Source organism: Eptatretus burgeri, chromosome 5, assembly GCF_056783735.1.
Source record: "Eptatretus burgeri isolate ZD-2024b chromosome 5, Ebu_testis_v1, whole genome shotgun sequence".
NCBI lineage: Eukaryota > Metazoa > Chordata > Myxini > Myxiniformes > Myxinidae > Eptatretus > Eptatretus burgeri.
Window position 1 is genome coordinate 77,001,975 of NC_140965.1, and position 26,345 is coordinate 77,028,319.

The 26,345-nt window shown below is 35.5% G+C and overlaps 2 protein-coding genes across 2 annotated transcripts in view; one reads left to right on the plus strand and one right to left on the minus strand.

Moving 5' to 3' along the window:
• The window catches only part of LOC147026739 (uncharacterized), a 120,662-nt gene that overhangs the window by 57,434 nt on the left and 36,883 nt on the right, over positions 1-26,345 (plus strand). The window contains exon 8 of the mRNA XM_085883586.1: positions 18,614-18,736. Within this exon, the coding sequence (XP_085739712.1) occupies positions 18,614-18,736 (123 nt within the window). The remainder of the gene's footprint in view (positions 1-18,613; positions 18,737-26,345) is intronic.
• Positions 14,199-24,332, minus strand: LOC147026740 (inositol 1,4,5-triphosphate receptor associated 1-like). Its single transcript, XM_085882503.1, has 6 exons — positions 21,867-24,332; positions 20,834-20,861; positions 20,125-20,265; positions 15,073-18,734; positions 14,763-14,921; positions 14,199-14,441 (listed from the first exon to the last, which is right to left on the minus strand). The coding sequence occupies exons 1-4, from the start codon at positions 21,980-21,982 to the stop codon at positions 18,576-18,578; spliced, it is 444 nt and encodes a 147-aa protein (XP_085738629.1). The 5' UTR covers positions 21,983-24,332; the 3' UTR covers positions 14,199-14,441; positions 14,763-14,921; positions 15,073-18,575.

A 26,345-nucleotide genomic window follows, 5' to 3' on the forward strand; every position in this document is an offset into this window, starting at 1 on the left:
ATAAAACTATCAGTGTCCATATACAACAATGAAACATTTTCACCATACTCTTTCTTTAAGTCATTATACAAATAATCATACATCAATATCTTTGATAAATCAAGAACTGCTGTTCCAATATAAATTGGTTTATCCATTACAATACTTTCCTTTTTCATATGAATTGCAGAAAAGTTCTCTGAAAAAACCTCTTCTCTCTCAAAACTTGGTTTATTTATCAATCTCGAAGCTTCTTTCCAAGATGTTGTGAATCTAATGTTTTGCCTGTTTCTAACATTTTCCATAGTCTTTCCAAATACAGCATTATTCATTAATTTATAAAAAATCCCCTTCAAATTTTACTTTTGTATTTGCTCTCATATCTGTATTGAATTGAATATACTTTTTCACCCAAGGACTTTGTTTAAATTTTAAAACTCTATGAATTTTAGCTACTCTCAATCCTTCTCTCAAAAACTGTTTTAAGCTTCTCTGATGCAAAACATATCCCTCTTTATCATAGAATGTTGTTAATAACTTTTCTGTTGATTTACCTTTAATATTAAAACTTTTATGATAATCACTTAACCATTCTTTCTTTGGGGTTTCTTTCTCACATGCAAAAGGAAGATCTTTATGCTTATTATGAAGAACACTCGGGTACCTCAAATCAACTTCAAAATAATAACCTTCTTCTTCGTCATTCAATTCCTCTTGAGAAGAAATAACAATATTCATCAAAGCCTTTTCATAATCCTTTTCTTCCACCCACTCTAATTTACCATAAGTCAGAGATTGAGACATTGCCCATCCATACAAATTATTAGCATCAAAATACATCAAATAATTACTATCTTTTTCACTATCATAATTTGGAAGATATTTATTATTTGCTTTAGCATATCTTTTTGAACATACTTGTGATATTCCACCTCTCTTGGACTTCTCAATCATCAAAAGCATATCAACATCACTGATTAAATCTATATCTTGTTTTGTCATTTTCAACATTGCACTCCAAGCTAAACCAGGAGCTGTGAAATAGTGGGCAGGATCTAATCCATAACAATTTTTATTATGACAGAGTGATCCAAAAGCTTCAAACACATCAGCTAACAATAAAACATCTGTTTTTAGATATAAATCGTGATATTCTCCAAGGTTCTTTATCTTAAATAATTTCCATATTTCTTGTGCATGTTTATATTCCTTATCACTTATCTCTTATTCATAAAGGTTATTATAGAAACTTTCTTTTGATGGAAGTTGTGTTTCTTTAAATCTCATAAATGAATCCATATAATCATAAGGATAAATTCCCTTACTTGTAAGAATTTTCTCTTTACTTTGAATTTCATTCCTTGTTTGAATTTCCTCTCTCGTAAGAATTCCTTCTTTAATCAGAATTTCATCTTTAATCAGAATTTCCTCTTTAGTTAGAATTTCATTCATTGTTCGAATTTTCTTTATAATTAGAATTTCATCTTCAGTTAGAATTTCTTCATTAATTAGAGTTTCCTCTTTACTTTGAATTCTCTCTTTAATCTGAATTTCCTCTTTAGTGAGAATTTCCTCTTTTGGAAAGAATGAATTAAGATTTGGAAAAGAGTCCGTGGAGCTTAGATTTGATGCGAGGTAGGCTAGTGGTGTTCCCATAAACTTGTAAGAATCAAGAAACCGAATACGAGTTATAGGTTTCGTGAATATCATTTTTGTAAATGAAATATACTTTTGACTTGTGTTTGTTATGGCAGAAATATTCCCTGGTGTTTTTGAAAGTTCATTTATAAATAGATGTGTATCATAGTTGGCGCTGTTGTGAAGAAAGACTGGAATAAAAGAAGGTAATTTATAATTAAGATTACAACAGGAATGAGCGGGACCTCTATATATTTACCAGTAAGATGACAATGATCCCTAACTTTAGACTCCTTAATTTCCCCCTCACAAATATGACAGATATTGTTCTTTCTAAATTCTAATTTTTCTTCTTTGGTTAATTTCATCGGTTCATTTGTTTCTTTCATTAATTTAGTGAGTCTTATACAATCCTTTTCTAATCGTTTTACAAACTCTTGTGAAGCTTTTTTTCCACGATAATGTTCAAGTTTGTTATACTTTTCTCCAACAGATGATTTGATAAAATAACAGAAACCACAAGGAATATGTTTTTGATATTTATTTGTATATGATTCTTTTGGATTAGGAGAAGCAGTATTAATCTTTTTAAGGATACACTCAAAATCAGCGTATATCACAAATGGGTGCATGATAGATTTATTATAATCTTCAAAAGAAATCTTTTCACCAGGTTTAGGCATTGTAATTACAGCTGATTTATGATTACTACAATATTTTGAATGTTGTTCTAATCGTTCTTTTGTATGAAATGAATTAAGACATCGCTTACAAGGATATATTTTGTTTGCTGTTCTGAATACCTGAGAAGAGATTAATCTTGATAGATTATTGATGTATGTGTAATGTGAATTCTTTCCAACACTAAAATATAAAGATCAATGTGTGTTTCTTAATTTTTATAGTTGTTTGAAATTTTTAATATTTGAACTTTGTTTGTATCCGTTAATCCATATACATTAATAGAAAGATTATTCTTTTTCTCAAATTTAGGAATATCTGTTAGTGGCATTGGGAATTTAAAATCTTTAATGTCTAAGGTATTCTCATATTTCATATATTGTTTTACTCTTTCTGAATTACATTTTGGTGGATGTAAGTGAGCAAGAACAGACCAGAGAAAACATTTATTATCATTGTTCTTAATATTAACAACTGCCTTCTTTAGTTTTATTTCTTTTGGTAATTCAATATAAGAAGAAGCTTTAAGAGGGTTTGATTTTAGAATGTGTATATCTAAAAAGATGATTTTTTTAATATTGAATCCACTTCCTACCACTGTATTATCAACATCCTCCTCTTGTCTTGATAGTTCTTCATAAACCCCACTATTCAAAAAATCTTGAAATGATGTTATAAAATGAAGATCTGTTCTCATATAAGGAGTTTGTTCTTCATCTTGTCTTTTCATATTCATTTTCACTCCCCATATAAAACTTTAAAGTTTTCATTTCTTTTAATGTCTTTTTAATAAATTTTTCAACATCGGGTTTCACTATTTCAATTGATTCAGCTATTGATGATGGACCGGGTTCTCCAAATTGAAAAATCCTTATTTTTTATATGCCCTTTAAATGCCCCATCAGTGTTTTCAATATAATAGTCTCCCTTTACTTTAAACTCATTTTTCTTGTGTTTTTGTGATTGAAGATGTTTATTATAACTACTCTTCAAAACATCCTTTGAACAGATATCACAATGTTTTCTTTCCAACTCAAGAGGAGATATTTTATGAAACAGATTAAATGTGTGTTTGTTGGTTCGGAGGTGTTTTCTATAATGTTTATATTCGTGATTACAAACATCGCAGTATGTTGTATTCACCATATTTATATAATAAATCTTTGCTTAAACTAAAATTTTCTTGATGAAAATTTCGTTTGTTTTACAGGTGAATCTGTGCTTAAAACCATTTTATCCTCCAACTTTTTCACTTAATAAATACAATGTTTCAAGACACAAAAGACAAGTTTCAATCAATCTCTTCATTTGTTAAAGATACTGAGAAATATGTCAAGGATGTAAAATTGAACAAAGATAAATATAACAACTATTGGATAAAAACTATTATGGTAAATAATATGAGTTCTTCAATTTCCTTCAGTGGAAGGGCTTTTAGTATACCTGGTAGAACATCAATTAAAGTATCTCTAACAAAAGTTTCTCCTCTCCTTCTAGTAATATATTCAAAACTAGAAAAAGCAATGAAACAAGAAAAAGTATCAAAAAACAAAAACCTTATGGATGAAGCTTTAGAAAGAAAAGATAAGACCATCTGTAATATGCAAGGAGAAATTTGTATTTTTTCAACAACCCTAAAGATGTAAATCCTGATGAAATAAAGGATGTTAATATATCAGGTGAAATGACATTTAGTTCAATAGTAATTAACGATCATTTTAAAATTACCTTTAATATAAAAAATGTTGTCGTTGAATCTGATAATGAAAAAAGTATATCGATATCGATGGTAATATACAACTGAAAGTATAGATGAATTTCAGTTTAAGTAAAAGTTTTACTTTATAAATATGCTAGACTTTCCTGATTCTCCATATGACAAATTTGAGAATTGTCCTGCGTGTGAAAGACGGGGATTAAACACAGAGTCAAAAGCCTATAAACAATGTATATTCTGTGATTATCTTCTAATTAATGATAATAAAAAATATAAAAAGGAAAATAATTCTTTTAGATTCACACCAAAAATGAATTACTTTACAAGATTGATTAGAGAAATGAATGTAAAGTATGAGGGTGATAACACACCTTTCCTTACAAGGGAAGAAACTGAACGTATAAGAGAAATGTTCAAAAGATTGTTGTTGTATATTATTCATGGATGTAATTTTCAGGGAAATATCAACACAAGATATTGTATAAATAAAATAATGGATTATCTTGAAATTAAACCTGAACTTAGGATAAAATATAGAGTTTCTAAAAAAGCCAATAATAAATTAAATAACCTGTTTTTCAAATATATAAATGAATGATTTTTTACCTATTTGGGAAAATAAGATAAAATTTAACAACCATAAAAATCTCCCAAATTCATTAAGATGTCTCATAGTTGGTTCAAGTGGATGTGGAAAAACCTGCTTACTTTTAAAAATGCTCCTCACTCCCAACTTTTTAGATTATGATAATTTAATAATTTTCACAAAGTCGAGTTTTCAACCAGAGTATCAACTACTCTCACAAGGTTTTAATGCTGGTCTTCAAAAAGAAGATATAATCGGTTTATTTAAACGCCAAAAAAACCTAAATGATTATAACATTGAAGATATAATTCAACTATTTTGTGATACACAGAGATGTAAAAAAATCAAATCCTATAACTTGTATTCTTAGTGATAATACGGATGATATACCGTCTCCCCAAGATTTGGATAAATCAAAAAAGAACCTCGTTATCTTTGATGATTGTGTTAATGAGAGAAACCAAACGGTAATGGACAGCTACTACACAAGAGGGAGACATTCTTCTTGTAATTGTATTTATCTTAGTCAATCGTACTTTCAACTTCCTCGTCGTTCCATCAGAAACAATGCTAATACTTTTATTTTATTCAAGTTAAATTCAATAGATATCAATAATTTTTGGAGAGATAATTGTTCTACATTATGTAGTAAAAAGAAATTTGAGGATTACATGAAGCACACGACTGAAAAATATAAATATATTGTTGTGAAACAAGATGAGATATTAAGGGATATATTTTTTGTTTTATAAACAATTACATATATAAATGACAACTATTATTATAAATCTTGTGGGTAAATCTGCTTCTGGAAAAAACTTTCATAAATCTTTCTTGTGTAGTACAAATGAGAATATTGTAAATTTACTTAAAGAACACCCCGTGATACGCATTGTATCAACAACAACTAGAGCAATAAGACCTGGAGAAGTAAAAGGTGAAGATTATCACTATATTTCAGTGGAGGAACATATGCGATTGAGGAATGAAGGTCAAATGTTTGAGGAGGTTTCTCTTGGTACAACAAAATATTCACATTGTAAGAGTGAGTTAAGGAAATTAAAATCTGGTGGTGTTGGGATATTAGAAACTAATCCAGAAGGAACGAGACAAATTATTAAACATCTGAGTGGAGTGAAGATTTTATCATTCGGTTTTGATGTTGATGAAGAAACTCAACGCAAACGTATGAAAAGCAGAGATGCAAGTATTAGTGAAGAAGAAATTACAACTCGCATTAATGTTAATAAAGAATTTGATGAAATATTTAAAGAAAAGGATTTATTTGAACACATCTACTTGAATGATGAAGAAAATGAAAATTTCCCTGTTGATCTTTACAATTCATTAAATGATATTTTACAATAAATAAATGGATGTAAAAGAAAGAGCAAGAAGATTTAACGAACATCAAGAGTTGGTTTCAAAAGTTGTAAAACAACAGGAAGACATAAAGAAGAAACGCAGACAGAAACTAACGGGCGAAGAAGCATTTGAAAGAAAACAAGAGAAATTTTTTAAACCACTTTTAAAAACTTCCCAAGAAAAAATGAAAGATGTTTCCACAGTTCCCACAGTAGAATATACTCCCAGAAAGCTACAAATGTTAAAAGATTTCAGTCAAATGACGGAGGAAGAATTAGAGCATATTGCAGAATTGGAATATCATGATGAAGAATTATTTCAACAACTGCAAGAGATTAATCAACCCCCTGATTATATTGTGAATGCTGTTCAAAACAATGAATATTCAGCGGATTCAAAAACCAAAGCAGGACTCATTCCAACAGAACAACCAGCAATATTTCATCTTGTTCAAGAAAAGGTATTGATATTTAATGATGAATTAAGGTTCTTGGGTTCTGCTCAACCCCCTGTTAAACTAACTCCGAGATTAATGTTTCTTCTCACAAAAGATGGAAGACAAGGTTCAACTGTGAGGGATGAATCAAAGTATATTGATAAACCATTGGATATGGAAAATAATGATGATAGAGTATATATTGATCTGCTGAACACTCTAAATTATAAGGTTATTCTTTCTGGTAAAAGTAGGAAGAATGAGAAGGAGAAACACATTATTCAGGCTTTAAGTATCCTTGGTTCAGGTGTTAGTTTTCTTCCAAATGACCCATCGCAATTAGTTAATAGACTGTTGTTGTTGTTAGGCAGTAAGAAGGCTGGAAATAACAATTGTTTTAATGAAGCATCAGCCATTTTAGACCAGTTGATGAACATGAAAATAATTAATAAATCTCAATATAAAGACATTTTATCTCATATTAAATAAGATGAGAAGCACAATCCTGAGTTTCAATTTCACAACAAGCGACCACACATCTTCATTCCCATACCCACTACAACTTGACACAACAAAAGAATATGAGGCATCTTTATTGTCCATGGAAACTTATAATACCTTATTTAATATAACTGATAAAAATGACAAGTTTAGTTATAATCCCGGAAGTGGATACAAAACGATAACAGTCTCAACTGATGCATATGAGATTTCTCAAATATCTTCCGAAATTGCTCGTCTTATGAAAGAACAGGGTGATGAACCAAAAAATATTGTTATAAACATTCAAAAACATACTTCAAAATCAACGATTAAAGTTAAAAATAACTACAAGGTTGATTTCACAATTGATAATTCATTTAGAGAGTTATTGGGTTTCTCCTCAAAAAAGATTGAAACTAATGGGACGTTTTACAGTGATAATGTCATTCAAATATCCTCAGGAATAAATTCGGTGTTAATTCACTGTTATTTGATTGATGGTGCTTATAATGATGGAAAAAAATACAAATACAATATTTTCATTCAGCGCATACTCAACCCCAATTGGTTATAAATTCAATATGGAACCCAAAAATTTGGTTTATCTACCTGTGTCAGGAAAAACCATACACAGAGTAAATTTTAGGATAACCGACCAAGATAATCGTGTGATTTCTTTTAATGGAGAAGTTATATCCATCAGAATTCACCTACGTGAAGTTTTCCAATAAATAAATACGATGGTTATTGTGAGGAAACACGAGTTGGGAAAATATAAAATAATTACAGGGGATGGGATGTTCCTTTCCCCATACTACAAGGGTGAAGGTATGTATCTTGGTAGAGGATACTATAAACCTAAGAGACAAAGGGGTGTTGGACATCAATTTAGAGGAGATGGGATAATTGATACTCTCATGGGTATTGGTTCAACTATTCTTAAACATAAAGATCTAATTGGTTCAACTGCTTCTGCTGTGGGAAATGTAGCAGGTGCTGTAAAGAGTATAAAAGATGCTCAGAAGGAATCTCATAAATTACAAGCAATAAAAGAAATTAAGAAAGGCAAAACTCAGTTGTTCCGCCAAGAACAACAGAAAATAATTCAAATACTTGGATCAGGGTTTCAAAAGTTTTAACATCTTTTTTCCTAAATAAATACAAGTATGGAAGCAATTGATAGTATCTATGATTTGGATGATACTATTATTATCTCAAACTCCACTAAAAAGAAGATTACTTCAAGGTAAATGCAATAACTGGAACAGACTGGAATACGAATGGTACAAAAAGTTTTGAAATAAATAATCAACAAACCTATTTGAATCTCTCCGAAAGTTTCTTGTTGTGTAAATTTAAATTCACTAAAGCTGGGAATAACACAAACGCTACACTTGTAAATGATTTCTTCTGGAAAATGTTTGATAGTGTGCGTTTGTATATTGGAACACAAGAAGTTGAAGCGGTTGATTATGTCTCTGCTGTATCTGAAATGATAAAATTTACACTCTATACATTCAGTGATAGAATGGGAAAGGGGTCTGTCGAAGGTTTTATTCCTGATATGTCAACGGGAACAAACACAGACCCTGGATATATTCAAAGGAAAGGAGCGTATAATGATGATACAAAAACAGAAAATAGTTTTACTGTGGCAGTTCCTCTTAAAGGTATATTTGGATTTTGTGATCATGATAAAGTTCTGTATGGTCTTAAAATTAGATTTCAACTTCAGAGGAATGATAATGAAAATCGATTGCTTTTTGGTGTTGGTAGTGCTTTTGGTGAACAGAATAAATTTGTAATTGAGGAGATGAGTTGGTATATCAGTGAATATACTCCTAATCTTAAAACAGAAGAGATGTTGAATCGAAGACTTAACTCAAAGAAACCACTCAGTGTATCATACCTCAAAAGAAGATGTCAACACGTTAAACTCAACCAAACTACTTACACGTGGAATTTGGGTGTTCTGGAAGGAAAGCCACGATATCTGTGGATCATTTTTAAAAAGCCAGATGGTGATACTGCGACTGATAAGAATAATGCATTGAGTGATAATGCTAAGGTGAAACAACTTCGCGTTTCTCTAGATGGAACATTTTATCCACGAGATAGATTGGAAATTAATTGGGAAAAAAATGATTTTGCTGAAGCATACAAGTCTTACCAAAAGGTGTGTGAAAGTAATGGAAATAAAGAACCTATTTTGGATATGACAGCATTTAAAAGTTTGTATACAATCTATGCGTTTGACCTGAGTGCGCAAAAGGAAACTATAAAGTCTAATCGAGTGGATACTTCCCTATACATTGAAAGAGGAGAGAGTGAAGAAGTTGATACATATTGTTTGCTTTTGGAAGAAACAGAATTGCAGATTAATACAGATAATGGTGTGATGATTAGTCTCACATAATTTTTTGTTAAATAAATGAGTGGCAAAGTACCAACTGGGGTATATGTTAATCAAATCAATCTTCATAAACTATCATCTTGTGTTCAAAATCAAAAGCCTTGCACGATTAACGTTAATACAATTCAGAGAAAAGGAGCAGTAAGAATTGATGTTTTGCTCACAAGAGAACAGGTTAAAATCTTGAATGACACTGGCTCACTTAAAATTAAAATGACAAAACCAATGTTGAAAAAATATTCAATAAGAGAGACGAGTGGAGGATTTCTCCCATTTCTAATTCCTTTATTTGCTGGTTTAAGTGCGGTTGGAGCATTGACGGGTGGTATTTCAACAGCGGTGAAAACTGCCAACGAAAGGAAGGCTCAACTCCAGGCTCAAAAAGAATTGGAAAGACATAACAAAGAGTTGGAGAAACAAATTAGTGGAAGTGGCGTAATTGTAGATTTTGCTGAAAAACTTGAAGGTCTGCCTGATAAAGCGAGATTGTTAGTTGGAGATATGCTTTCTTCTATTGCACAAGCAGGTGTAAAATTAACGAAAAGAGGTAATGGATTATATCTTTCTAATAAATAAATGAGCATTGATGAGTGGTTGGAAAAATTTGGAAAGAATACAACATCAAATTTACAACTTGTCAAATATTGTAAGAAATTAAAAATTCATAATGTGGTTATTTGTATGAGAGATGAATTAACAAATGTGCCGAAACATACAAAGAATATTATTATGAACTTAGAAGATAATAATGGGAACGGTTCTCATTGGGTTTGTATTTTTAAAAGTCAAGACAAATATTATTTTGATAGTTTTGGCCTTCCACCACCTGTTGAAGTTATAAAATTCTTACAGAATGGTGTTTATCAAACATTTCAAGTCCAAGAATTAAATTCCAAGTGTTGTGGTCAATTATGTCTATATGTGTTATTTCAACTCAACAAAAATAAAAAATTTTATGATATTAATTTTTAATCTAATATAAATGACTTATGTTGGTAAAGATGGTTCTATCTTTGGTGTATCTCAAGAACTGGATATTGATTTATCAAATTATTACACAAAGGCACAGGCTGAACGACATAAATATAATATAACCAAAAATATTAACATGAAAAATGCTTTTAAATTAAAAAATTATCCAAGCCCGACTGACGCGAATGACTTGGTGAGATTAAGCGATTTATCACAATATATATCCTTAAATAAAACGGCTGTGTATTCCAAAGATACAGAAGTGTTGATATTATCTCCAGGTCATACAGAATTCACAGTTCGAATTAAAATAAATTTTTATAAAGAAGGGCGTATCGTTTGTATGAGAATAGAACAATGGGGGTATGATATGAATGATTTAGGGTATAATTGGTCATTTAAAATTAACCTCGAAGACCTGGAACAATTAAATCAGTCTCGTAAGGAAGAATATTATCCACTTGGTATCGAGAATGAGTTTTGTGGGTCCACGATTAGTAAACAACAAATAAAAGAATTTAATAAGGGTAAATATAATAATGGTTTTGCCCTTGTTTATCTCATGAAAACAGAAAAAACAGGATTATATATAATAAGTAAGGAAATACAAAATGATATAACTATGGGAAGATGCGGAGGTGTTTCGTGCCATAATATTATTCTAACATATATTTCTAATACATAAATGACAGCAAGAAGGCTTCAAGAAAATTATCATTTCTGTGTCCAAGCATACCTTCAAGAAAAGGGTATTCGGTATTTTAATAAATATGTTCTACAACATAAGAATGAGGTATTTTCAATAAAAGATTGGCATTATGCTGATGTTGATAAACTGACAACTTTAGATTTAATTAGAATGTTAAATAATGAAAAAATTATAAAGTTAAGAAAAGGTAAGGCTCTTTTAGAAATTCAAAAGAAATTTTATTGGTTTCCTGTTGTAAAAAGAATTATTTTCGATGCAGGAATAACAAGAAATCCTGATGAATATATGTATAATATTCTATGGGGTGTAAACGATTCAAGGATAGTAAGGGATGAGGAAGGAGTTGAAGAAGAGAGGGAAGAGGAGGAAAAGGAGAAGGAGGAGAGGGAGAAGAAAGAGAAGGAGGAAAGAGAGAAGAGAGAGAAGGAGGAGAGGGAGAAGAAAGAGAAGGAGGAAAAAGAGAAGAGAGAGAGGGAGGAGAGGGAGAAGAAAGAGAAGGAGGAAAAAGAGAAGAGAGAGAGAGGGAGGAGAGGGAGAAGAAAGAGAAGGAGGAAAAAGAGAAGAGAGAGAGGGAGGAGAGGGAGGAAAGAGCGAGACAAAATAAATATCAAAATATGGAAACCAGTGAGATTCAAAAAAGATTGGTGGTATTACAGAAAATAACTCAACCCACCGAGGAGGAAAACAAAGAATTGACAAGTCTATTTGCAATATTTTCTTCAAGACTATTGACATCGTCAAGCTATTCATTTTAATTCAAGTTTTTTCTTAAATAAATGGAGGAGAGAGTGAAGGCATTTCTTAGGATTCTTTATGTTTTAAAAATTAAGATTCAAATGTGCATGTTGGAAACTAAAAAGGTTTTTGCACTCTGCAGGACTTTTTCACATAAATAAATGAGTTATTGTCTCAAATGTAAAAAGAAAACTAATACTAAAAATATTTCATATATTAAAAGTAAAAAATAACAGGGTTATCCAAAAAGGTATATGTTCGGTGTGTGGTTCAAAAAAAAAATCAATTTATCTCCAAACACAAACTCGGAGGAGATATACAAAAGTTTTTATCAGGAAGTAAATTTACAACTACTGGAATACCAGGGGAATTACATCTTCCAGGGTATTCTTTCTGTGGTCCAGGCACAAACTTGGATAAAAGATTAGATGAGGCAGACAATCCTAAATCCTGGAGTCAGCCTATCAATAGAGTTGATGAAGTGTGCATGAGACACGATATTGATTATGGGAATACCACAACGTTGGAAGAAAAGCATGAAGCCGATAGAGAAATGTTGTATAATTTGTCTCTGATACAAAATCCAACCTTGAGAGAAAAAGTTGATCGGTTCATTGTGAAGAAGATGATCAGTGCTAAATTGAAACTTGGACTTGGAAATTCAAAAAACTTGTAAGCTCTAATGATGCCATTAAGACTGAAGAGCAATTAGCTGATGAATTACATAAACCAATATTCACAAAGTTTCAGAGAAGGAAAGTTTATTCCAAGGAAGTAGATTATATCTGGTCTGCTGATTTGATTGAACTCAATAATGATAAGGGGTACAAGTATGCTTTAACCGTTATTGATTTGAGGAGTAGATATGTGTGGGTTGTCCCTTTAAAAAACAAAACAGGTAATACTCTTATGTTAGCTTTTCAACAGATATTTAATAAAAGTAAGAGAAAACCTAAAAAATTGTGGACTGATGAGGGTAGAGAGTTTTATAACAAGACATCTATGAATTTTCTAAAAAATAACAGTATTACATTATACAGTACCTTTAATGAAGGGAAGGCAGTTGTTGTTGAACGTTTTAATCGTACCTTAAAAGAGAGACTATATAAAAAATTCACACAACTCAGTTCACAACAATGGTCATCTTTTATTCAGGATATTGTGGATAAGTATAATGACACGATTCACACGGCAACAAATATGAAACCATCAGAAACATTTACAAAATTAAAATATGAAAAAGAGATTAATGTCAGAAAACCTAAGTTCAAAGTTGGTGATATCGTAAGAATATATAGGTGGAAATCTCATTTTGAAAAAGGTTATACGAAAAGATGGACCAACGAGCTTTTTAAAATTGTTGATGTAATAGATACGGTTCCTTGGACTTATAAGATATATGATTTGGAAGGGGAAGAGATTTTAGGTTCATTTTATTCACAGGAATTACAAAAGACAAAGATAAATTGAAATTTTTTGACTCCGCCCCTTTTGGCTCCACCCAGACAAGCCCCACCCACACAAACCCCACCCACACAAGCCCCACACAAACCCCACCACACACAAACCCCACACAAGCTCCAATAAATTGAAATTTTTTGACTCCGCCCCTTTTTGACTCCACCCACACAAGCCCCACCCACACAAACCCCACACAAACCCCACCACACACAAACCCCACACAAGCTCCACACAAACCCCGCCCACACAAGCCCCACACAAACCCCACCACACACAAACCCCACACAAGCTCCAATAAATTGAAATTTTTTGACTCCGCCCCTTTTTGACTCCCACCCACACAAGCCCCACCCACACAAACCCCACACAAACCCCACCACACACAAACCCCACACAAGCTCCACACAAGCTCCACACAAGCTCCACACAAGCTCCACACAAGCTCCACACACACACAAGCTCCACCCATATTCACATAATTAGTGATTCATTAATTAGTTCCCCCACACACAACATGTTTATTTAATTAAAAAATTATCCACCCATCCACACAAGCTCCATTCATCCACCCATCCACCCATCTCTCCACCCATCTCTCCACCCATCCATTGATCCACACAAACCTCATCCACATTCGCCCCTCCCACATAAGCTCCACCCACATAAACCCCTGCCCACACAAGCCCCACCCCCCTCCTCCCCCCTCTGCGCCCCCACCTTTCACCCACCCCCTCCCTCATCCCCCCCCCCCCCCTCCCCCACACACACACATGGGGAGGGGAGGGATGGGATGAGGGGGTGATGGGTCATTGGGGGGGCGCACCTACCCTCCCTTCATGTTTTGATCCTCTTCTTGTAATTGTATACAAAACAAATATAATTTATTAATATTGAAAATATTAAATATTCATTTGCGAGAATGTATAATCTTTCCCAGCAATCTTCTCCAGATGTCTTGTGATTTCGAAATTCAGCTCTTATATTCTGTTTTGAAACAGAAAGTGGATAATAATTACATGGTAATATGAGTAAGCCTCGTTGACCACTGAATTAACACACCAGGAGGCCGACTCAGCCTGTCATCCTTTCAAGGTCAATAAAATTAATTCCAGTGTACTGACAAAACCGCGTTCAAACTAATAATGCAACCAACATTAGACGACATTCTAAAGAGAGAGTGATATTAATAATAATTCAGAAATATTTACCTCCAGAAAATCATGTGTTGTACAAGATTGCTTCAACAGCTGATGTTGTGCGATAGTGCTGAAAAAAAAAAATAATAAGTCAAGGGTATAGATGAAGAGACAGACAGACAGGGAAAGCAACACACACACACACACACACACACACACACACACACACACACACACACACACACACACACACACACACACACACACACACACACACACACACACACACACACACACACACACACACACACATAGACACATAGACACACGTGTCTCACCATTGGTTTAATTCATTCGAGATCAGAGACCAGTCATTATAAATCATTGATCTCTTCAATAAGAGCAGAGAGAGGTAGGTAGAAAGACAGACACACATACACACGTGTCTTACCATTGGTTTAATTCCTTCGAGATCAGAGGACGTGATAAGACTTCGTGCCACTCATTGAAAATGTCTTTCAATTCTCTTCTAAAATCATTGATCTCTTCAATAAGAGTATTAATTTCATGAACCACGTCGTGATACGTAAACTCAATTTCTTCCAATGCCCTGTCAGGGAAAAAAAAAAAAAAAAATATATATATATATATATATATATATATATATATATATATATATATATATATATATATCAGAATTATCATGATTTAATTAATAATCATTTGCTTCATCGTTCAAAGAGAAAACCAAACAAACTTACCAACTCTGTAGCAAGCTTTTGCCTTCATCGGAAGAAAGATCATCCATGTCTCAGTTGTAAAAATGAAAATCCCGTCTGGCAGAAACTTTGTCTGGTGAATCACTTATAAGGCAACGACGAGGAAATTCCCTAAGCATTGGGTGCGGCCACAGGAAATGACAGCTTGGAAAATAACTGGGCGATTGTATGAATCATTTACAAAACATACTTAAAATGGTTTTGATTCAAATGTTTTCAGTTCGTGTTCTGAGATAAAATATAAACACGAGACCTTGTCTCACAGAATAGTTCCTATTTTTTCACAGCATGACTGTCTAAAACCACACAGCACGACCGTGTCAAAAAACACTTCCTCATTTTCACGGCATGAACTGAAAACATTTGAAACAAAACTTTTTTATGGCGTGGTTTATACACAAAAATGATTTGCAACTCGGGTGGTGGTCAGATGAGATCATTAAGAGAAGTTTATCATTTCATAATGGCACAAAAGGGGTATCTTAAAAAATATAAAGATTCAAATGTTTTGTTTGTCAATATTTTAGATGGGGATTATTGTGCAAAGAAAATTAAACTATTGAAGGAATTTGAGAATGAACAAATCTTTATAGGTTCAATGAGTGAGCTGATCAACCTCCAGGTTAAAGGGGAGACAAATAAATATACCTTGGGATAGCCTGGTTATATATATATACAAAGCCTGGTGTTGGCTTAGTGGTTAGGGTGGCGGCTTGGGATCCCAGTGTCCTGAGTGCGAATCCCGCTCAGCTGCTGAATTAACACCAGGGGGTTGACTCAGCCTGTCATCCTTCCGAGGTCGGCGAAGTGAGTACCAGTGTACTGGGCCGGTGTATACCCCGGTTAGAATAGGTGTACCATATCCCTGTGTTGTAAGAGGCGTCCAGGAAGGATATCCGACCATAAAACATTGCCTCACAAAAAGCCAAACCCCTGCACAGCAGGGAAAAACGGATAAAAAGGGGGTTTATTTTTAGGGAAAAAAAAAAGGGAATCGCTGAAAATCCCCCATTCATTTACATGGGGAAAAGTGAGCTAGAACCAGTATATTCACCCTACTCACGTATTATCATTGGAAATTTTTGTAACTTCGCATATCAGAGGCCTATCGAGGTCCTTTTCAGCATATACAATTTTGAAGGTCAAGGTCAAAGGTCAAGGTCACTTTGTCGCAAATCAGGGGAGTCGACGAAACCCTTATTTTTTGAGTAATTTTGATCGGATCGTCTTCAAACTTCATGGGAATATAGTTCATGGTCTGGCGCTCAGCTGCTTAATTTTTGGTGGCGATTGGCCTTGACCTTCATATGTTTTTTTTTGTTTTTTGTTTTGTCTGTAATCACGTATAAATCACTCTGCAGAGCACAGTTATCATTGGAAATTTTTGTAACTTCGCATATCAGAGGCCTATAGAGGTGTGTTTCAGCGCATAAAATTTTGAAGGTCAAGGTCAAAGGTCAAGGTCACTTTGTCACAAATCAGGGGAGTCGACTAAACCCTTATTTTTTGAGTAATTTTGATCGGATCGTCTTCAAACTTCATGGGAATATAGTTCATGGCCTGGCGCTCAGCTGATTAATTTTTGGTAGTGATTGGCCTTGACCTTCATGGTTAGCACCTCAGGTCAAACATATTTGACCCCAAGGTCAAATTTTCAAGTTTTAGGAACCATATCGTGTAGTACCTCAAATTGAACATCTCAATGAGTGCTTTCTAGATATGTCAAGCTTGAGACATTATGACGTCATTTGGTGATGTCATGAGACAAACGCACATTTTTCATGGTTACTCTGTAGAACGATTCTCATTGGAATCTCTCGTAGGCAGATATTCTTCAAGGAGTCGCCTCCTGGTGGATAGCAGCTCTGTTCACCTCAGTGTGACCTTAAAGAAGTCACATGTGGTCACCTTTTGGCAAGATACGGGTCACCCTGCGGGTGACATTGGTTTATTTGTTTGTTTGCTTGTTGATTATTTATTCTTTTTTTGAGTGATGCTGTTGTGGTGATCATGCTTGTTTGCCCTGAATGTTAGGAAAGGTCCTTTTCGTTTTATCTGGAGTGGGTTGGGCAGTTGAGGGGGTTGGGGAGGTCCTGGTTAAATTAATTTTTGATTCAACAGTCAGTCCATGGGTAATTTATTCATTATCACTAAATTCTGCAACACTATTTTGAGGGTATTATGCATAGAAGCCTGGTGTTGGCTTAGTGGTTAGGGTGGCAGCTTGGGATCCCAGGGTCCTGAGTTCAAGCCCCGTTGGCTGCTTGAATTTCGCTTGAATTAATACACACCAGGGGGTTGACTCAGCCTGTCATCCTTCCGAGGTCGGCGAAATGAGTGCCAGTGTACTGGTCCTGGTGTATGCCATGTTTAGAATAGGTGTACCATATCCCTGTGTGTCGTAAGAGGCGACCAGGGTTGGTGTCAGGAAGGGCATCCGGCCATAAAACATTGCCTCAAGAAAAAGCCAAACCCCTGCACAGCAGGGAAAAATGGCTGTAAAAACGGTCATTTTTTTTTATGCATAGAAATATTATATTTCTATGGTATTGAAGTTGACAAGCGAATATTGAGTACATTAACACTTGTTGAAGTGTTATTCCATGATCTGTTTAAATATAAGGTTCTACATAAATTATTATTATGATGACAAGAAACACCCACTCCCTGAGGGGTAGAGTGGGGGGGGGGGATGTGGCAAATATATTGTTTCGTGTCTTGTAATCCTCCCTCTCTCCAGCAGGGATCAGTAAATCACTTGCACTGTGCCACTGTATGTCCAGGGTTAAATCATAAGCCATCCCCCCCCCTTCCTCACTTGGTGGGGGGGGGGGGGGGTTGTGCCCATGACCTAACCCTGAGTACCCCCAGCACATATGCAAAATTTGTATTCAATATTTTCAAGATATCAAAACCTCCACCACCAGAAAATCGATAATTTCCTGCAATTTTATTTTATGATATTTTCTCGAATTAGAACGTTTTGAAAATTCATGGTGCCTCCTTATTGGTGCTATATATTGTTTTGGCCCTATCTGTCAATGGTGACGAATCACTTATAAATTAAAAATTCTCATATATCCGGATCAGGAACCAGATCTTCACGAAAATCTAATCAATTCGCCTCGTCATACCCCCAACCTGTCCACCAAGTTTAGTCCGAATTCATCCATAACATTTTGAGATATCATGCGATATATCGTTTTTAGTTAGTTGATGAACATTAAAGGTCCCACAGTATCCTTGGTGAAGAGTAGGCGAGCTATCGCCAGCACCCTGAACAAATTTGGAATTCCTGTCACATTCAATCCAACATCAAGCCAAGCTTGGGCCAAAAATGTTCTCCAGCAGATCCTAGAAGAAGGTGTGGGGGCATTAGTGTAGTAGTTGTAGTAGTAGCAGTAGTAATTGTAGTAGTAGTTTGATATAATCTGTTTCTTGATTGTAAATGCATGGAAAGTAATATCATGTAGACACCGAGATCATCAATGCATAAATGTGCTGTATCTGGCCTGGTTAACAGCTCCCAGCATCTCTGCCTGACTGGAGAGCCGTGGGCTGCAGCGGTGGAGTACTTGTAGAGTCTGTTGTAGCTGCTGCAGCAACTCTTGCTGCACCTGCTCCTGGCATTGCAACTCCAGTTGCTGTAAGAATATGAAGAAAGGTATGATCGAGGAAAGTTTTGAAGATGGAGAAGAGGAATCTGTTATAAAGGTTGAATCAATAAACATTCTTTAAATATGGTATGAGGAACAATTGTTCGAGCTTTGGGTGAAAAGGCAATCTCGAGACATGTACAAATTATTATTACTAGTACGTGCCCGTAAAAAAAATAATAATAAAAAACTAAAAAAATAAATAAATATTCAAACTGCGAGCAACAAACAACAACCACACAGGCCGTTTCTTCGCTCTCGCATGCCCGTACGTGTGTGGCCCAGAAGTTCGAATATTATTCGCAGTTACGATTATTCGCAATTTAGTTTTAATACCCAATTATTCAATTAGCGCCAACGTATTTTACCTTTTCGCAATGTCGTGGCAAGGAAAAACAAAAAGAGAAGAGAAGAGAGAGAAAAAAATTACTTCCTGGTTCGGAGCATACCAGCACTCTGATGTTACCGAAATTTATACACCGTCTAATATGAAAACGATTAGAACTTGGGGCATTGTGTTTATCTATAAATGCGCATAAGAAATCGAGAAATTATTAGAATACACGAAGTCATCATTATCCGGAAGTCCGTACGCTGTAACCCGTAATGGATCTGGAAGTCCGTACATTGTAACCCGTAATGGCGAACGTGGTTGAGCTTCCCTTCCCCATCGGCCACGCCCACGCAACAACGTGTCTTCTCATTGGTTTGGTAAATAAATGGCCATAACTTGGGAAGCACTTGTCCGATTAATATCAAACTTTGAAAAGGCACATACTCAGGGCCCCAGCAATATACCTGGCAAGTTTCAATTAGATCGGACCAGCGGTTGGCGAGAAACAGCGGTCACAGACGCGCGCACACACACACACACACACACACACACACACACACACACACACACACACACACACACACACACACACACACACACACACATTGCTGGAATTATAGATAGATTATTTTTAAAAATTTATTTATTATTATTATTATGTGACTGTCATGTTTGTGTGGCCTTATTGAGGAACTGCAACATTTAACAATTCTTGTTTATTCATCATTAATAGATAATGACAAGTTAACTATTCAAATTACAGGGAAATGGGGGGGGGGGGGTTCAAAGTGTTCGAAACGAGATACAACAGTTCAAGAATACAAGCTTTTTATGATTTTTTCAAAACATAAGCATAAATAATGAGTCAGGAAATATTTTTTCTAACGAATAATATACACTTATGGAATGAATAATAAAAATAACCCCAGTGTGTCTTGGATTATTGTAAATACCTCGTTCGTAGAACCATTTTGAACATTTCTCATCTGTATAAGAAAATACATGGAGAGAAATATTGTTGTTCCTCTCCGAGTTTATTCAAACCTGCAAAGCCCATTTCATATTCTCAATTTCTTGTTCGAAATCCTCTTCCACAAGATCTCGTGCTCGTGCTTCCAGTCGCAACCTTTTATCCAGGGTGAACTTGTCATTTTGAAACGCTAGGGAGAGCTGTGTGAATGCAGTCTGACAGAAGAATGTGACACAGACACACACACACACACACACACACACACACACACACACACACACACACACACACACACACACACACACACACACAGTAATTTTCTGAATAGGAAAATATTTTCTTTAAGTAAGAACATTTTTCGTGACAATAAAACCATGAGCAACTTTTTCCAGCCAAAAGAAAAATTGTCATTGTTTTCATGTTTCACGAAAATTACTTCTGGCAGTATTGTATTTGAGTGTGTGTGTGTGTGTGTGTGTGTGTGTGTGTGTGTGTGTGTGTGTGTGTGTGTGTGTGTGTGTGTGTGTGTGTGTGTGTGTGTGTGTGTGTGTGTACATGTGAGCACACATCTATAATCTACTCCTTTTTCAAAACTATACTGTGAAATGTTCCATATGAATTATTCAATGTAACATACAAGAATGATCATTTCTGTTTGGGAGAAATTGTCTTTATTTCAAAGTATAAAAAATAACTTATTGCAATGATGGACTACGAAAAGATCACTTCAACATTTCCCAGGATGTCTTTGGTCAATACCGATGTATGGGGAGAACAACTTACCTCAACTTGTTGTTCATTGAGTGATGGACTGCATGACAGACAGCAGTTACATCAACTCATTAATACCAGGCTGTGTATTTCAATGGAATTTACACAAGCACTTATAAGGTAGTTATAATGTGAACCAACAATCTCAATACACACTAAGTCAGCCTTAGCTATGACTGCAATACAGGACTTAAAACTGGTCATACATGATATTTCCGATGCTGAAGAACTAAAGAGCTGTCAGGATAGCCTAGAAGGTATGCATGCTCAACTCTGAGCTGTTTAGTCTGGGTACGAATCCCAGTCCAGCTATAAACTGTCAAGCTGGTATTTTGCATGCATGCACATTCGCAGGTGGTGAATTGTGTCAATGTGTGTGCAGTCCCTCAAATGGACAATTAAATTGTATCCCTCGGATGGACATCCCATCTGCTGACAATAGTTGGGAGATGATAAAAATTGCATAGTCGCCTTCTTGAAGAGTAAGGGAGTTATTACCGGAACCCTGAACAAATTACAAATCTCTGCACACTCAGTCGACTATCCTGTGTTGGATTGGCAACCCAATCCATCCTGGATTATATTATTATTAATAATATAATTTATTATTAATAATAATAAAGAAATTGCTTCAGCAGAAATTATGCTCTGTATAGAGCATGGTGCATAAGAAAATAATGAACCAAACTTCAAAGTGTTTACTTTACTTCAATTCCAAGCTTAGACTTTGCAATCAAGCTAAAAGTATTTTACTTTTCAAAAAAAAAAAATATTGCCTCATGCCAATTTCAGTGTTTAATGTGAATGTAGAAACGTTTTCTCTATGAAAATGACTATCTCCCACTTGCAAACAGAGTTTGCAATATTTAAGTGAATTTACTACAATGAGAATTCCAGGGGTATTAATAATGTGGTTTACCCAGTATTGATGTGGTGAGTTGTGTCATTGTTTTTGGAAAAAATGATTTTGATTGCATGTCGCTGAAGCTGTGATTGTGACTGTTGATGAAAACTGAACTAGTGTTGAACGTATGCTGAAGGAGACCTGCAGGGCTGTAACTTGAGACTTTGCAGAAGTGAGTCAGAAACATTGGCTGCAGCACCATGGGGTCTTTGTTGTTTTTCAAAGCCATCATCTGCTTTGGAGTGTGGAAAAATCATACAACAAATCAAAAATCAGTCACTGTAAAATTCCGATAAGTAACACACATGACAAACTCAGTAACCATGAAAGTCAATTCGACAGCTTGGCTGTCACTTCCAGGACATCCCTTAATGGTTTTTGGGGGGAGAACCTTTTGAAGTCTAATGATGATGTCATTGGGAGATTGTTTTTTTTAGATGTGTGCTGGTGAAAATTATATCTTCTGTTGATATTTACAGAATAATTATTTAATTGCTGTTAATCTTTTCTTATTGAGATACTTGCTCTTTTAGCCTAAAACTATGATTTCACTAAATCAATTTTTCATCATACGACTGTCCTCTGCTGCAGATCCTACATCAAGATAATCAAAAAAAAAGTGGGTATGATTCTGAATAAAGTCAATACCTGAGGGGTACCTGGCTGTGTTTTGTTGTCTGTCACTTATTGAGATTACTTTTCACAGAAAGAAAAAAAAAATTGAAAAATAAGAACATGGCAAAAATTACAAATGTGATCAGAATTTGTGTGAAGCGAAGTGAAGCTCTATGCACAGATGTGTCTTGGATTGAAGTGAAGCTCTACGCACAGGTGTGTCTTGGATTGAAGTGAAGCTCTATGCACAGGTGTGTCTTGGATTGAAGTGAAGCTCATCAGGATGGCAACTGTTTATAAAGAGTAACTAAATCGAATAATGAGAAAGTGATACGTTACCTTTACTGATTATGTTTACATTAAAACCTACAAGTGCACTCTTTGACATCGTGACGTTGCCAGATATGGCTCTGCCCACTTTAGTACATCATTATACATACTTGTATAAAGTTTGATTTAAATCCCTGTACCCAGATTCAAAATATTAAAATAATTTTGGCTGCCAGACCATGCATCCGATCAGGTTGAAATTTAAAACATATATTCCCCATCAGTACTAGATCATAATTTTGATGTTTCATGTCGAATGATGAAGCGGTTCAAGAGAATTATTTTATTTTCGTTCAATCCAATATGGCTGCCAGACCATATGACCTATTAATTATTTGTGAATACCCTGATATTCCCAAGGCAATTGGGGACATACAGGTGAAGTTTCTCCTCGATTTATCAAGTTGTTCTGGAGAAGAATATTTTTGTGATTTTGTTTTTAAAGTGGCGGTAGTAGGAGCAGAGACCCCAAAAAACCCATACCTGTTTGACGTTATGGGGTACGGGCCACTCCTCCACTGCTGTAATTTTACCTGGGTTGGTTTTCACCCCGTCGCGGCATATCACGTGTCCGAGATAGGCCACTTCCTTTGCGAACAAAGTACATTTCTCCGGGCTCAACTTCAACCCTGCCTGCCTGAGGCGCACAAACACCTGGTCCAAATTAGCTATTGCCTGGGAAAATGTTTTAGCGTGTACCAGGATGTCATCCAGGTACACCAGGCATGATTGCCATGGCATGCTGCCCAGCACACGCTCCATCAATCTCTCAAAGGTGGCGGGGGCATTGCACAAACCGAACGGCATCACAGTGAACTGATACAGTCCCTTCCTTGTAGAAAATGCTGTTTTCTCCTTCCACGTCTTGTCCATCTCCACCTGCCAATACCCACTCTTGAGGTCCAAAGTTGAAAACCATTTAGAGCCTGAAACGGCATCGAGGGTATCGTCAATTCTAGGCAGGGGATAGGAGTCTTTGAGTGTCACATTGTTAAGTTGGCGATAGTTCATGCCAAACCATGTGACCTATGGCATCATAGGTGGAGAACCTTTTGTTCTTCATGGATCGGCCATCATTACTGCAATGTTTCGCCTCGATCTGTTCAGCCGTTTATGAGAAGATTTTTGAAGGTTTTATGTTAAAAAAAAAAAACATATGGCTGCCGAACAACGTGACTAATGACGCCACCATTTTTTTTCCACCACACAATTTAGCCTCGAGATGACGCTCAAATAAAGCGTTCAATGTATGCAATTGACATCATAATGAAACCACCTATGACCATCAAAAAAATCACACTTGTTTCCCCAAGGAGAGGATGTGACATGTGCGAAGTTTCAATTTTTTCCATGGAGACGTTTCGGAGTGACAGAGGTACAATTTTTTTCCTTTTTTTCCAACATGGCTGCCACACCACATGACCTATGATGTCATAATTATCATTAGAGCATTCTACACAAGATGTTGCACCTACGGTGAAAATTTTGTGTCAAACGGATAAGCAGTTGCAGAGCAAACAGATAAAATTAGCATGGATGGACGTACATACTGACAGAGAGGCCAAAAACAATGCGTCCGGTGACTTCATCAGGGGAGGAATAAAAACTTTTTGTTTGAATAATTACTTGTGTGTGATAGTTTTCAGTTTGTCCAGATTGACAAGACTTTTGTTTTCTCTTTAACCCATGGACTTCTTCTTGAGATTGAAATATTAACAGTTGTTTTTTATCGAGGGGATTGAATATATATATATATATATATATATATATATATATATATATATATATATATATATATATATATATATATATATATATATATATATATATATACACACACATACATACTACATATATACACATATACATGTTACAAAGCAGGGGTGTCTGTATGTCTGTCTGTCTGTCTGTCTGTCTGTATGTCTGTCTATCCACGAATTACTCCCTCAGTTTTGGGAATAGCCCCACCAAACCTTCTGTGGAACCTTTTGGGGTCGCAGCGGATGTCCTAATGTGGGTAGCATGTTTCATAAACATGGTACCTCAATGCAATTATGATTTTGAGTTTCCATCCGTATGAAACTGCTCCTTACCCGGATGTAATGGCAGAACAGCATTTATCTTAATTTACCTCATGAGTGTTTGTGACACTGTATTTTGTTATATTAATGGTGTAATATTAAGTTGTAATTGGAAATGATGCTGTTTGAAATGAAAATATTGAGAGATTGAGTTTAAAGGACAAATCAGGAAATGATGCGAGGGTTTCCACCTGTGACATTCACGGAATTGGCATTGCAGTTTCACCATTGACATCATTGAAATATTACCCATCTTACTTCTGCTCGGGTCAGCGGCAGCAAGTTTTTTTTTGCCAAAGTGCTTCACGAACCGGCTGTCCATGCCTGACATTCAACTGAAGCTGCAATAGGAATGTGGAATTTATTGGTTCATAGTTTGGCATTCACTGTTTCCACATTGTTTGCACCTGGGCTACCTCCCATGCACAGCTTAGGTACCTCGCTAGTGTGTGTGTGTGTGTGTGTGTGTGTGTGTGTGTGTGTGTGTGTGTGTGTATAACCACACCAGCATAGCATGGGTACTGGAGCACAGACATCATCCCAACCACACACATGTACACATACACACACATATTGGTAAAAGGAAGAAGTAGCACACTGAGCAATAAAATAATTCAAACTTAAATTCTTTATTTAAAGCCTGCCGTTTCAAGAACAAACGAGTTATCTTCATCAGAGGCATTGAGAGTGGTGTGACTGTAACACCCTTAAGTTCCGTTGGGGACAGTTCACATCAATGATTGGTCAAAGTCCTAGCCGATCACAAGGCTTCCTTGCAATTGAATGACCTCTGCTTAAAATGAGTGAAATTAAATATTTTTGAAAACTTCGAATTATTCTCACTCAGATTTCAACATCACCGTAATCACCGTAATCAACATTATCAGGTTGTTGAAACTTTCTTTACATACGATGATTTGTTAAACCGGCTATCACTGGGTGGCACTATGTGATACACATTTACATCGAGAGAATTGGGGTCTTCCCCCACGTTGAACTCCCTCCCCCAGATATGCGACCCAGAGATAAACCATACTTGGGATACACTTTGGCGACATGTCAATGGTTGGATTTGGTTCAGTAGTTTTTTAAAGGTTTTTTTTAAGCATCTATAAATGTCGTACCCCGCTATTCGCAGATTCACTATTCACGGTTGATAAAATGTGACCTGCTTCTACATTTGTGGTCCTGTGCTTCACGTATTCGCGGTTTTTTTTTCACGTTTTCGCCATTTTTCATGGTCGTATTCCCAGTTTTTCACGGGTGTTTTTACATTGTTTTGCAGGCGTATTTGCAGTTTCGCAGTTTTTCATGGGATTTTTGATTTTCCTTTATGAATCATGAATTGCCAGGAACCTATCCACTCCCCTTTTTCCCATTGATAGTCACGGATTTGACATTTGTGGCATTTTCCAGGAACATATCCCCCACGAAATAGCAGGGTCCAACAGTACACAAATCCAGTGTGTGTGTGTGTGTGTCTGTGTCTGTGTCTGTGTCTGTGTCTCTGTCTGTGTCTGTGTCTGTGTCTGTGTCTGTGTCTGTGTCTGTGTCTGTGTGTGTGTGTGTGTGTGTGTGTGTGTGTGTGTGTGTG